Here is a 14,580-nt window from a genome sequence, read left to right as displayed (position 1 = left end):
ACCTCTGTATCACTCCATGGTGAGACCACACCTAGAGTACTGTGTGCAATTCTAGTCACCGCATCACAAAAAATGATATGGTTGAACTGGAAAAGGTACAGAGAAGGGCGACCAAAATGATAAAGGGGATGGAACAGCTCCCCTATGAGGAAAGGCTGAAGAGGTTAGGGCTGTTCAAGCTTGGAGAAGAGACGGCTGAGGGGGGATATGATGGAGGTTTATAAAATCATGATTAGAATAGAACAGGTAATTGTGAACTGGTTGTTTACGCTTTCAGATAATATAAAAACTAGGGGATATTCATGAAGTTAGTAAGTAGAACATTTAAAACAAATCAGACAATCTTTTTCATTCAACGCACAATTAAGCTCTGGAATTCACTGCCGGAAGATGTGGTAAAAGTAGCTAGCATAGCTCGGTTAAAAAAGGTTTGAACAGTTCTTGGAGGAAAAATCCATACAATGGTATAAACCAGACAGAATTGGGAAAAGCCACTACTTATCCTTGATTGTTAGCAGCATAAGAGCTATCTACTATTGGTGACCTGAATTGGCCACTGTTGGAAACCGAATACTGGGCTTGATGGACCATTCTCTGGATGAGTATGACAATTCTTATATTCTAAGCCACATCAGGGAGGCAGATTAAAGATTCCTTCACTTTGCGATTCCCAGTGGTCATTTCTAGTTCAGGGCACTATCTTTTGGATGGTTACAGCCCGCAGAATGTTCTTGAAAGTTATGATCATGATGGGGGACAAGGGCTTAATCTTAATTCAATTATGAGATGAATTAGGGTTTCAGTCCTTTAATTTGCTTAGTCAGGAGTTTGAGCTTTCTCCCTAATTTTATGCTTTTTATCTACAATTGAGGAATGCTCTTAGGAACCATTTTGACTTGATTAAACCCTTAAGATGTCTGAAGGTAAGGAAGATTTTTTAAGCGACTCAGGGGCCTCGGCTAAAAGTTTCAGAGCAATATACTGAGGTGTATTAAGGAAATACCGTGAAGACACTACAAATTATATCAGACACATAGAACATAGACAAATTTTACTTTAGATGCTAAAGCGTGGAAAACTATCTGGAAAGAATTTCAATACGTACCAGATGAACTGAATTGATGGTTAAATTGCCACATAGAACTTATTGCACCCCATTTTTCTATTCTAAGATTTTTCCTGGAGCCAATAATGTTTGTTGTAGAGGTTGTGGGGAGGTAAGTGCAAACTTTTATATGTGATGGGTCTGCCAAAAGGTGCAACAATTTTGGGCACAAGTAATACAGCAGCTTGCCGAAATTCTGGGGCTTCCTATTTTGTGGAACCATTATTAGCCCTTTTGGGTTGGTGGCAAGGGTTAAGTATCCTGGTCAAATACAGCCCGTTTTATTATAGCTACCTTTTGGAAACTAGAACTAGTTCTAGATTATTGGCAGGCCCAGGTAGGGGATGGCGCAAATTTGGAGAAGCTTGGATATGATTTAAAAAAATAAAACTTAAATATGATTTAATTTTGGGTCCCTACCATACTTTTTCTGGTTTGGCATGAGTTAGGCACGCTTACATTTTGACATGAAATTGCCTGAAATGTATCAAGGTATATAGAACCTTGCTCTGTTCTGCAGTTTTGCTCTGTTCTCCAGTTAGAAATTGTTTAACCTATCCTTTTCTCTAACAACCAAGTTCCACATTCCCTGTTATAATGTAATTTCTTGCTTTCATTGTTAACTGGTTTTTCCCCCTAGTTCATTGTAAACTGGTACGATAAGACCTGGTCTTGAGCATCGGTATAATAAAATAATTTAAATAAATAAATAAATAAATAAACCTTAGCTTTTATAAGCAAGAATGGCTTGTCTTCTTAGGCTACTCATTTTGGTTTATCTTTTTGATCCATGTGTGTTAAGTGCTATTGTAGAAAATCACAGTATTATATTGACAGTTTTAAATATGTACGTCATAAAATGGTTTAAATAAAATTATAAAAAAATAAAAAGTTATGACCATGGTAGTGGCAACCTTAATATCAGGAGGGCATTCTGATACATCCTTATCTGGACATTGATCTGATCTAGATGAAAATGCAGGAAGAGAGATGGTCTTCCACTGCCAGCGTGAAATAACTTTTGCAGCACTGGTCGGGGTGGTGAATTTTGTGAAAAACTGAAACCCAATTCAGTCCTTGGATTGTATGGACGTCTAATTCGATATAAAGAACGGGCGTGTGTGCATGATTGGAAGAAATCTCAAGGTGCAGAGGCAAGTGTGCAATCTCATGTCAGTCTGGAGTCCCAGGGCTTCCAAGTCTTTAGCAGCCTTGGAACCGATGACCTGGGCAAAGGCAAACATGCAGGCCCTTACAGAAACTGATTGAGTCCCAGTGGTAACCTGTAAGCCATCTGCTTCATCAATCACGTGGCGTCAAAGGCCAGAAGAAAAGCCATACAAGATTTTGTCCATGTCATTCAAGGTCAGGCCAGTTTAATCCTCTCAGACAATGTGACAGTAGTGGCGTATGTGAATCATCAAGGTGGTACCACGAGTACTCGAGTGGCCAAGAAAGCAAGTTTTCTCATTTTTTAGGCAGAGAGGCATGCGCAGGCACGATCACAAGACCATATAGAGGGGAGGAGAATATTCATGCAGACTTCTCGAGTTGTCACATCCTGGATCCAGAGACTGGAAATGGTCGAAGGTAGCCTTCCCCTAATTCTGGACAGATAGGGGACGACCTATCATGAACCTTATAGCAACAAGAAAGAACGCCAATGTGGGCAGGTTTTTCAGCCACAGAAGAGAGGAAGAATTGCAAGAGCTAAATGCTCTAATGCATTCATGGCCTTTTCACTGTCTCCTGTATATCCTTCTGCTGTGGCCACTAGTGGGGCAAGTGCTGCAGAAAGTAGCCAGTGTTCAGAACTCAGTGATTTTGGGAGCACTGGATTATCCCAGACTTCCTTAAGTTTGTGGACCTCAGAGAATCAAGAAGGGAGAGCCTCTCAGGCTCCTTTCTTGTACAGGGGCTGTAGAGTTTGAGGATCCAGCTCCGTTTTGTCTTATGGTTGGGCCATTAAGAAGGCACATTTAATGAGGAAAAGTTAGTCAGATAAAGTGGTTTCACACTCTTACAGGCACACAAGAGATTCTGAATTTGGTGCCGAGGGTCTTGTGTGTTGCTCTATTTGAGCCCTTAAAAAAGTCTCTCTGAAAGATGAATTAAGTCTATATACTGTATTTTTCGCTCCATAAGACCCACTTTTTTTCCCCGAAAGTGGGGGGGAAATGTCTGTGCATCTTATGGAGCGAATATAAAAAAAACAAACAAACTAGAAATCTAACTACAACCCCCTACCCTCCTGACCCCCCTCCCCCCAAGACCTGCCAAATTAATTTACTACAACCCCCCACCCTCCTGACCCCCCCCCCCCCCAGACTTGCCAAAAGTCCCTGGTGGTCCAGCAGGGGTCCAGGAGTGATCTCCTGCACTTGGGCCATCGGCTGCTAGTAATCAAAATGGCGCCGACGGCCCTTTGCCCTTACTATGTCACAGGGGCTACCGCTGCCATTGGTTGGCCTCAGTGACATAGTACATAGTACATATGGTACCCCCCTGCACTGGGGAGTAATAGCTAATGCCTTGATTAACATGGGATTTGCATGGAGGAGGGTTAATTTGTGTACACAGTTTTACTCACTTTTCTGAATACATTTTCTGGTGTGTTAAACTTCTTGTTACACTGGGAGTAAAGTTGTACACATAAAAAATGTGTGCACAGCCGAGCACATTTTATTATATTTGGGCCAAAAGGCCCAAATATAATAAAATGCTGAGCTGCTGAAGCTCCTCAGTCTATATCTGATTGATAACAGCACAATGGGTACATCCATGTTACTGGAAACAGCCATCTCTGGAACCATTAATGATAATATTTTCTGGACCGTCTACAGTCATTTAAAGAATCCTTCAACCCTCTAAGTCATGAGACACTGTACCTACAAAGCAAATTCAGCAAGATGCACCCTCAAATGAAGGTTTTCAAAATAAGCCATTTTCACTAATCTGCTCTGGTTTTGCCAAAATTTGGTTTTGAATTCACATTTTTTGGTTCAGCACAATTCCAAATCAGACTTAAAAATCAATTTTTTCCTGCAGACTATCTCAAGATCTCTCTCATGTACTCTTCTGCACTTAGGTCTACCAAACAAGAATAGTGAAACCTTCAAGAAGAGATATTTCTCTCATCGTTCTTCACTTTCCACCTCATACCAGTTTACTCCAGATCCCTGGCCCCCACTCCCCTCGTTTGCTTTCTCATGCCTGTCTGGCAGCTTTGCCTCATGCCCAACCCTTTCACTGCCTGTTGCCATATGCTCTGTCACTGGATGACAGTAGAAGTGCCTGGGGGAGGCAGGATGGGATTGGGGGTTCAGCACACCTATTTAGTTACGGGGATACTAAAAGACCAAGCAATGACAGTCTAGGAGTGAAGAAGGTACCACTGTGGCAAGTGACAAGGAGGGAAATTCAGAACTACCACAGTTGCACAGAGAGGAAAAAGCAGGGTCCATTGTCACCTTTAGGAGACAGAGACTGTAGTGACAACGTTGCCACTGCTGCAAACATCTGCTTAATTGGCCACAACAGTCACCACAGTTCTAACTACCCTGGGAGGATTGGCTTTCAGTTTAGCTTATAAACTACTGCTGTGCATTTGCTCAGATTGCCTTAAATCTGAGCACTAGTCTATAAACCCTGACTTGCATAACACCTCCTGTGGGAGTTGTGTTGTGTAATACTTGGTCAGCTTATGATTCCTAATTACAATAAAGAATTTGATGAGGTTTTTAGATTAATTCCTGCATTTTCCCTTACAAAGATACATAGAACAATTTCAAAGTATCATGTGCTCTGTTCTCGCAGAGGCATTGTAAACAGTACGTAGATTACCTGCGTTTTTGGTGAAGAAGATTTCATCTTTCCCATGTCTTGCTGGGATAAAGCTGGTCGACTGGCTTTATGAAGGACAGCCAAATCCTGCATGATTGCATTCAAAACTTGCTGCTCATCTGTTGAATAGAAACATTGAGGAAAAGTCTAAATTAATTTCATATATAAGGCATTGGGCACATATCAAAAGCAAGAGCACAGCATAACCATAAAAACACAAGTATCCTCTCCTGCAAAACAGTTACCCATTCACACGTTAGAAGTCCTTCGTAATCACACATGGACACCAAAGCTTCTTAGGTTTTTTTTTCATCTCCTTTGTAAAGTGTGGGCCAAATACTTTAGCAAATTCCTGTGGCCAAGAAAACATCTGTTCTGGAAGTTATTTGCTGCCTTGCTATTTGGTCAATCACTAGGTACTATTACAAGAGCAGTGCTCAAAGCTCTGCCCTATAAAGCCTAAGAAACAGATATCCAAGTGAGAAATCAAGCTTAACATGTTGTTCAACCTTTTGTCACAGCAAGGCAAACATTAAGGCATCTTGTCAGACAAGGCTAACAAATGCATTCAACTAAAGAGCACAAACATCAGAAGGTGCTGGGAAAAGTGATAAAGCAGTTTACCTGCAAGGAAAAAGCAGCATTGTAATATTTTCCTCATTGTACCAGGCACCGAGAGTATATCCCTCAAAGGCAGCACTCCAAGCTCCTCGGAACCTATCAACAAGCAACCATACATCTAATAATCTCGACAGGGAACTGCAAGAGCACCGCACCGCAAAGGAAAATAACTTTTCCCAACTCTTTGTATTCAGAACAGTGTCAATACAATATACAGCATGTGAAAACACGCTCTCCTATATTCAAAAGGAATATTAACATTCATTTTTACCAACTCACGTGCTATTATTCTAAACCCTGATTCCTTTCAATCATCATACTACCCCCTATGCTGTCTCCACAAATTCTTACCTATCCAAACAAACATTTGTACATTGCAACTCTTCTATTAATAGTATTTATCGCAATTTTTTGTAATCATTAAATGTTGCTTTGGTCACCCTGACAGCAAAGAATAATCTTCATGTCTACTTATGCCTTCAAAAACCAAATAAAGTAGCACTCAGATCTTTAAGATTTAATGAAACTGCATGCCTTTTGGCCATTAATAATTATTTTAATAAGTCATTATGCCTACCCGAGTACAACCTATCTGGTATCAATCCATCCATATATCAATAACCTAGAGCTCCAGAATTTCTAAATATGTGATACCATAATTGAATTCCAAATAACCCTCAATGTACCCAAATATGCGGTGTGAAGACTGAATATATATCCAAACTCCCTTAAAGCAAAGAATCTTGCCTATAACAGGTATTCTCTGAAAATTGCACCTCACCGGTCACGCATAGGATCAAGTGACCATGCTCGCTACCTAGCACATGGATTTTTCCAGAGCTATTTGGAAAAGGGCAAATGTTCTATGCTGCCTATGTTACAGCTTCTGCTCAGCTCCACTCCTCAGTTCCAAACAGAAGCTTTGACTGGGAGGAAAACAACTCCACAGGGAGGGAGGGATTGCTTGACTGGGGAACTGCTATCTTGAAAGAAGGAAGGAAGGAAGATTGAGGCCAGCCCGGACTTAGCATCCAAACCCAGAGCTTGATGAGATAAGGAGAGGAGACCCCACCACTGTTCCCAAGGCCCTTTTCCCTTCTTCCTAATTCCTTTGAATGACAGACCCAACTGGCTAGCTCTTCCCGGGACTGCATCTCACCTACCTTCCACTTCAGCTAAGGCCCCTTTAAGGCCAAAAGGAAGATTGTGGCCAGGCCAGATTTGCCACCCAGACCTTGAAGAGGTTTGGAGGGGAGATACCACCACTGCTCCCTTCAGCACTCTCCCCTTGTCCTGCTTCCACCAAGTTCTTCGAGGCGCAGGCCCAAAGAGCAGGTTCCTCCCCAGGACCACCCCTCACCTCCCTTCTGCTCCAAGTAAAGCCCCTTTAGGGGACATCCCAGGTGGGCCCTCCTGCCAGCAGGCCATGCTAAAGAGTGTGCTCCTTTGTGCACAACTTTGGGATAAGAACATGCCATGCTGGGTCAGACCAAGGGTCCATCAAGCCCAGCATCCTGTTTCCAACAATATAACCTCCTTTCATCCTTCCTATGCCCATCTGCAAAGTCTGGTGCTCCCCCAAGAGTAAGCAACCCATTAAATTACCATTTTATTGAGGTATTCTTCTACAGGTCTCCATTGTCTACCCATGCCCATTAAAAAATAAGAAGCTCTCACCCATATCCCAATCTAATACTCTTCACACAAGTCAAAGCTGAAACTCACCCTATATAGTACAGACAATATTACCTATACAACACTATCTATTAAATAAGATATACTGCACTATCTACACAGAGCAAAGACAGGTCAGAATAACCTTAAATACTCTCCTCCATTATCACCTCACTGAGCCATAATATGCTTCAACAAGACCTCTCTCCCTATCCAGATATCATGGCGTAGAGGAAATTCTCAGCCACCCAAACAATTTCGCACACAGCATCTTCTCCCAGTTGCTTTACAACACTAACTACAGAAAAGATGCAGAAAGCTCTCCTACTTCATTGTGACTCGGGTTCCTTAATGCCAATTCGGGGAACAGAAAAAAATACATCCTGAACCCCATGGCCCATGGAATAGGGGTCGCTATCATCATTAGTCACTCTCTAGTTGTCAATCTAATCTCTTCCCAACAATCAGGCAAGTGTGACTGCCTAGTCATAAAACTGCAAGGCAATGAAGGCCCCAAACTCGTCCTGATCTACCGACCACCAGACCCTCACCATTCTTCTCTGACATAGCCATTATGTCTAACTCCTAGTTCTAGGAGACTTCAACTATTAAATTGTCATGGGATAGGAGGCGATGTCCTTTTGTGGATTGCAAACTGATTAAAAGATAGGAAACAGTAGGATTAAATGGTCTGTTTTCTCAGTGGAAAGAAGAAACAGTAGAGTGCCTCAGGGACCTGTATTTGGACTGGTGCTTTTTATTTTTCCATTTAAATTTTCCTTTGTTCAAGCAAAAACCACAGCTTTTTAATATATTTATAAATGATCTGTAAAGAGGAACAACGAGTGAGGTGATCAAAATTTGCAGATGCCAATTATTCAGAGTTGTTAAATCACAAGCGGATTGTGATAAATTGCAGAAGGACTTTGCAAGACTAGAAGACTGGGCATCCTAATGGCAGATGAAATTTAATGTGGACAAGTGCAAGGTGATGTATATAGGGAAAAATAACCCATGCTATAGTTACACAATGTCAGGTTCCATATTAGGAGCTACCACCCAGGAAAAAGATCTGGGCATCATAGTGGACAATACATTGAAATTATTGGCTCAGTGTGCTGTAGTGGTCAAAAAGCAATAGAATGTTAGAATTATTAGGAATTGAATGGATAATAAAACAGAGAATGTCATAATCCTCTGTACTGCTCCATGGAGAGACCGCACCTAGAATACTGGACACCACATCTCAGAAAAGATATAGTTGCATTAAAAAAGGTACAGAAAAGGGCAATCAAAATGATAAAGGAGATGAAATGGCTCCCCTATGAGCAAAGGCTAAAGAGGTTAGGGCTGTTCAGCTTGGCAAAGAGACAGCTGAGGGGGGATATGATAGAGGTCTATAAAATCATGAGTGGACTAGAACAGGTTAATGTGAATTTTTTTTTTTTTTGCTCTTTCAAATAATACAAGGACTAGGGGGCACTCCATGAAGTTGGCAAGTAGCACATTTAAAACAAATCAGAGAAAATTATTTTTCACTTGACCCACAAATAAGCTCTGGAATTCATTACCAGAGGATGTAATAAGGGCAGCTAGCTTAGTTGGGTTTAAAAAAAGATTTGGACAAGTTCCTGGAGAAGACCAAAAACTGCTATTAACCAAGCTGACTTGGGAATAGCCACTGCTTTTTATCGGCATTAGTAGCATGGAATTTTATTTAATGTTTGGGTATTTGCCAGGTACTTGTATCTTCAGCTGGATACTGTTGGAAACAGGATGCATAACTTGATGGGCCCTTAATCAGACCACAACCTGGTTTGAGACATCTCTCCTATCCTAAAACAAACCCATCTGGCTCCCCAACTCTCCCCCCCCCCCCCCCCCAAAGAAAAACCCAAAACACTATTTAGGAACCTTTCCACCATCATAATTAAAAATATAAAAACTTCTCAACATATCAGAAACTCCAATGCCCTCCAATTTACCAGAAACCCTAGTCCAGCAATGGAACAGCAAATTCACTTCAGTAATTAACTCCCTAGCTCCACTAAAGCCCAGACAAACCAGATACCCTAGCAACTCCCCATGGTTCCACAAGGGTCTTCATCTCTTGAAGCAGCAATCCCATCAACTTGAACAAGTTTGACGGAAACATAAAATGGACATAATCCTCCATAATCACAAACAACATGCGAAGAAATATAAAGCAGCCATTTGGCAGGCAAAAAATAACCACATCTCCAAACAACTAGAACTACCTAAGAACTGTCTAAGCCACCAACACGCCCTACAGTCGATACCCTCCCTATCAAGAACCCGCCTTCAGACCAAAGACTCTGTATGAAGCCTAGGGATGCAAATTAATCCTAATCTTGCTACTGAATCCCACATTTCTAAGGTAGTGAAAATTTCCTTTATGTACCTCCAGCAGTCACTAATTACAAACTACCTCAACCACTGCAACCTTGTGACAGTTATTCATGCAATAATCACTAGTCTATTAGATTACTGTAACTCTCTACTGAATGGTACCTCCCAGACCAGCTTGAAATGACTATTTATTTATTTATTTAAAAACTTTTATATACCGGTATTAGTATGCATACATCATACCGGTTTACAATGTAACTTTAAAGGTAGAAATTACAATGAACAGGGAGGGCGAACAAGGAGGAGTATACAAAGAGCAGGAGGTGGAGGAATTAAAGCAATAAATAAAAACTGCAACGGACTATTTACAGGAATATACAAGGCGTAGGCAAGATACTTGCAGAAGTCGGTGTACTTAATCAGGGTAGGCTTGTCGGAAGAGCCATGTTTTAAGTTTTTTTCTGAACTTGGCGTAACATGGCTCTAGCCTGAGAGTGGTAGGGAGGGCGTTCCATTGTTTAGGGCCTGCAATGGATAGTGCACGGTCCCTAGTAGAGGAGAGGTGGGCTTTTTTCAAAGGGGGAATGGAGAGGGTGCCTTTGTTGACAGTGCGAGTGGGTCGTTCAGTGCGTATAGGACGAAAGGGTTCATCCAACCAATTGGAATTGTGCGAGTGGATGGACTTGTGCACTATGGTTAGAATTTTGAAGAGAATTCGGGATGCGATGGGGAGCCAGTGGAGTTCTTTGAGTATTGGGGTAATGTGATCAGCTTTCCTTGAGTTGGTGATGACCTTGGCGATGGCATTCTGGAGCATTTGTAAGGGCTTGGTGGTGGAGGAGGGTAGGCCAAGGAAGAGGGCATTACAGTAGTCCAGCTTTGAGGAAAGGGTGGCTTGGATGACGGTGCGGAAGTCATGATAGTGGAGGAGGGGTCTGAGTTTCTTCAGGATGTGAAGCTTGAAGAAACCTTCTTTGAGGATGGAGTTGATCTGTTTTTTGAGATTGAGTTGTTGATCTATGATAACCCCAAGGTCTCTTACTGTGGGTTGGGGTGTTATGACGTTGAAAGCTGGATCGTTGGAGATCGGTGGTTTGGGAGGGAGGTGAGGAGAGATAAGGAGCAGCTCTGTTTTGGAGGAGTTTAGAGCGAGGTGGATGTTGGTGAGGAAGTCATTGATGTTGGCAAGACATGTGTTCCAGAAGGCAAGGGCATCTGAGAGAGAGTTGTGAATGGGAATGACGATTTGAACGTCATCTGCATAGAGGTAGAATTTGAGGCCGAGGTCTGTGAGGAGCTGACAGAGGTGTGAGATAAATGTTGAAAAGGGTGGAGGAGAGGGAGGAGCCTTGTGGGACACCTTGAGACAAGGGATAGAGTGTGGAGTTGGCGTTTCCTATCTTGACGGAGAACTTTCTGTTAGATAAGTAGGATTTAAACCATAGTAGGGCTAGGCCTGAGATGCCTATTTCGGATAGCCGGTTGATGAGGAGGTTATGGTTGATGGTATCAAAGGCAGCTGAGATGTCGAGTAGGGCGAGGAGGTAACAGTTGCCTCGGTCCATGCCTATGAGTAAGTGGTCCGTGAGGGAGAGCAGGAGGGTTTCTGTATTGAGGTATTTACGGAAGCCGTATTGGGCTGGATGCAGAATGTTGTTGCTTTCTAAATATTCTGTAAGTTGGATGTTTACAATCTTTTCCATAATTTTGGATAGGAAGGGCAGGTTAGAGATAGGGCGGAAGTTAGCGGGGTCTTTAGGGTCTAGTGTTGGTTTTTTTAGGAGGGGCTTGACAATAGCTTGTTTAAGAGCATCTGGGACAGAGCCTGAAGAGAGGGAGGAGTTTATGATGTCTGCGATGGGTTTGGATATAGTGTTCGGGATGGAGAGGAGGGATTTTGTGGGAATGGTGTCTGAAGGGTGGGAAGCTGGTTTGAGTTTTCTGAGAATAGATTCCACTTCTTTAGCGGAAGTCAGGTCAAGGGTTTGGAGGGTGGGTGAAGTGGGGGAAGGTTGGAGGGAAGGGGAAGTGCAAAACCCAACAGCCAGAATCTTGGTAGAGGCCAAACCATCGGACCACATAAAGCCAATCTTTTGTAGATTACACTAGCAACCCATTGAAACCAGGATTCAGTTAAAAACCTCTGCTTTTCTCTTCAAATATGTGAACAAACAGGCCCCGGATACCCTTCCTATCCACTTACCTACTACAGCCCTGCTAGAGAACTCTGATTCTCACAAAAGGCTCCTCTCCCCTGAACTCTGCTAACATGATCTGCACAAGACTGAAGGCATTCAGTTACTATGCCCTCAAGATCTGGAACAAGGGTGCATTACCCATCCGCCTGGAACCAAGCTACCTTGCTTTCCGAAAAAAAAAAAAAAAAAAAAAAAAGCAGAGGCATGGTTATTCAACCAGGGCTTTCTTCTGTTAACTCATTAAAAAGCATAAGCTTCCTACCCTGGACTTTATCTTATTAAAATGACATACTTTGCTAACCACTAATTTACTTGTTAATTCTTAATCTGATTGTAATCCACTTTGATACCATCCCTGGCAAAAAGCAGAATATCAAATGTTTATAAATAAATACTGGTTACAGATAAGCAATTTTGCTTTCTCTGAAGACAAGCAGTTCACCATATCACATATGGGACTCCCTAGCCAACAGCTATCTTCACCTAAAACGATAAACAAGAACTGCCAATGAGTGGAAATATTTTTTGTTGGTAAAAGCCTCTTTTTTTCTTGGAAATAGGGAAGATAACCCAAGATTATGACAAGGCATTAAGTGGTGTGGAATTGGACTCCACCATAAAAAAGACTGTGTAGAATGGAAAGTCCAAAACTACTAAAATACAGGGGCATGCATTTGGACTGCAAAAACCCAAAAGAGTAGAGTATAACGGATGAAGCACAGGAGGCTGATGAAAAAAATGAGAAGCTTAGGAGTGAGTGCCGAGTTGGTGACCTAGATTGCAAACTGATTGATGGACAGAAGACAATGTGTGATGACAAATGGAACTCACTCTGAAGAGAGAGCGGTGTTAAGCGGAGTGCCGCAAGGATCGGTGTTGGGACCAGTCCTGTTCAATATCTTTGTGAGCGACATTGCGGACAGGACAGAAGGTAAGGTTTGTCTTTTTGCGGATGACACTAAGATCTGCAACAGAGTGGACACGCTGGAAGGAGTGGAGAGAATGAGACTGGATTTAAGGAAGCTGGCAGCTCAGATTCAATGCCAAGAAGTGCAGAGTCATGCATATGGGGTGTGGAAATCCAAAAGAACTGTATTCGATGGGGGTTGAAGGGCTGATGTGCACGGAGCAGGAGAGAGACCTTGGGGTGATGGTGTCTAACGATCTGAAGTCGGCGAAACAATGTAATAAGGCGATAGCTAAAGCCAGAAGAATGCTGGGCTGCATAGAGAGAGGAATATCGAGTAAGAAAAGGGAAGTGATTATCCCCTTGTACAGGTCCTTGGTGAGGCCTCACCTGGAGTACTGTGTTCAGTTCTGGAGACCGTATCTCCAAAGGGACAGAGACAGGATGGAGGCAGTCCAGAAAAGGGCAACCAAAAAGGTGGAGGGACTTCATCGAATGACTTATGAGGAGAGATTGAAGAATCTAAATATGTATACCCTGCAGGGGTGATATGATACAGACTTTCAGATACTTGAAAGGTTGTAATGATCTAAAGACAATGACAAACCTTTTCCGTTGGAAAAAAATCAGCAGAACCAGGGGTCACGATTTGAAACTCCAAGGAGGAAGACTCAGAACCAATGTCAGGAAGTATTTCTTCACAGAGAAGGTGGTGGATGCCTGGAACGCCCTTCCGGAGGAAGTGGTGAAGACCAAAACTGTGAAGGATTTCAAAGGGGCGAGGGATAAATACTGTGGATCCATAAAGTCTAAAGGATGTGAATGAAGAGAAGAGGCATGGGATGGCTTGTGGGAATGACAGCTACTCCTGGAGATAAATACTCTTATTCAATAAACATACTCACTGTTAATGCGACTCCAACACTGCTCTATGCTTCAATGGCAAGAGGAAATGTGGAAAAAAGGATTTGAATTCACAAAAAAGCGGAGGAGTAGCTTGCTTATTGCGGCGGTTATTACCCCAAACCAAATAATTCTGATACTTCACTTTCAATACATATCCAGCATAGCTCTCTGCTTCAACGGCAGGGGGAAAAGAGGATTTATATTCAGGCAACAACCAACAAGGTCTGAATTACATAGTCTGGGTAAACAAATAATTATGGGTGTAGCTTGCTTTTTACGGCAGTTGCTACCCCGAATCAATTAAGCCTGATTCTTCACTTGGAATACATATCCAGCGCAACTCACTGCTTCAACGCCAGGGAGAACAAAGAAAAGAGGATTTATATTCAGACATCAACCAACAAGGACTGAATGGCACAGGCTGGGTAAACAAGAACATAAGAAATTGCCATGCTGGTTCAGACCAAGGGTCCATCAAGCTCAGCATCCTGTTTCCAACAGAGGCCAAACCAGGCCACAAGAATCTGACAATCACCCAAACACTAAGAAGATCCCATGCTACTGATGCAATTAATAGCGGTGGCTATTCCCTAAGTAAACTTGCATTATTCTCTCTCCTACACGGTTCAAACAGTGTACTGCATGAGAAAGAGGTGCTGGTGGCAGGAAACAGTGTTTACAAGTGGAAGGCCCCTAGCGTTGCCTTCCTGTTGGCAAAGGTGGCAGTAGAAGCACTTCAGCCCCATGGGACACAGAGGAAGGGGCAACATTTGGCAGCAAAGAGAAATTACTACTTACCTGATAATTTCTTTTCCTCTAAGGAAGGCAGGCTAATCCACACCAGTAGGTTATGCACCTCTACCAACAGATGGAGACGGAATAAAGCTGGCATCACGACATATAGCCCTGCTCTGACATAAGCCCGCCAGCAATCTCTAGAAAAGCCAAACTGTGGA

General features: G+C 42.5%; 1 protein-coding gene across 2 annotated transcripts in view; it reads right to left on the bottom strand.

Annotated features, from left to right (window-relative positions):
• Positions 1-14,580, bottom strand: part of MAP3K2 (mitogen-activated protein kinase kinase kinase 2) — a 222,912-nt gene that overhangs the window by 127,670 nt on the left and 80,662 nt on the right. The window contains exons 1-2 of one of the 2 annotated variants that reach the window (XM_029605131.1): positions 5,573-5,655; positions 4,949-5,067 (exon numbers count right to left, since the gene is read on the bottom strand). In XM_029605131.1, coding sequence (XP_029460991.1) covers positions 4,949-5,067; positions 5,573-5,609 — 156 coding nt within the window. In that variant the 5' untranslated portion in view covers positions 5,610-5,655. Of the gene's footprint in view, positions 1-4,948; positions 5,068-5,572; positions 5,656-14,580 lie in introns of those variants that run through there. The other variant, XM_029605132.1, reaches the window with a different exon arrangement.

The sequence above is a fragment of the Rhinatrema bivittatum genome, chromosome 6, assembly GCF_901001135.1.
Source record: "Rhinatrema bivittatum chromosome 6, aRhiBiv1.1, whole genome shotgun sequence".
In the NCBI taxonomy this organism is placed as follows: Eukaryota; Metazoa; Chordata; class Amphibia; order Gymnophiona; family Rhinatrematidae; genus Rhinatrema; species Rhinatrema bivittatum.
Note: the sequence above shows the minus strand (reverse complement) of the source record. Positions and strands in the feature narration are given on the sequence as shown.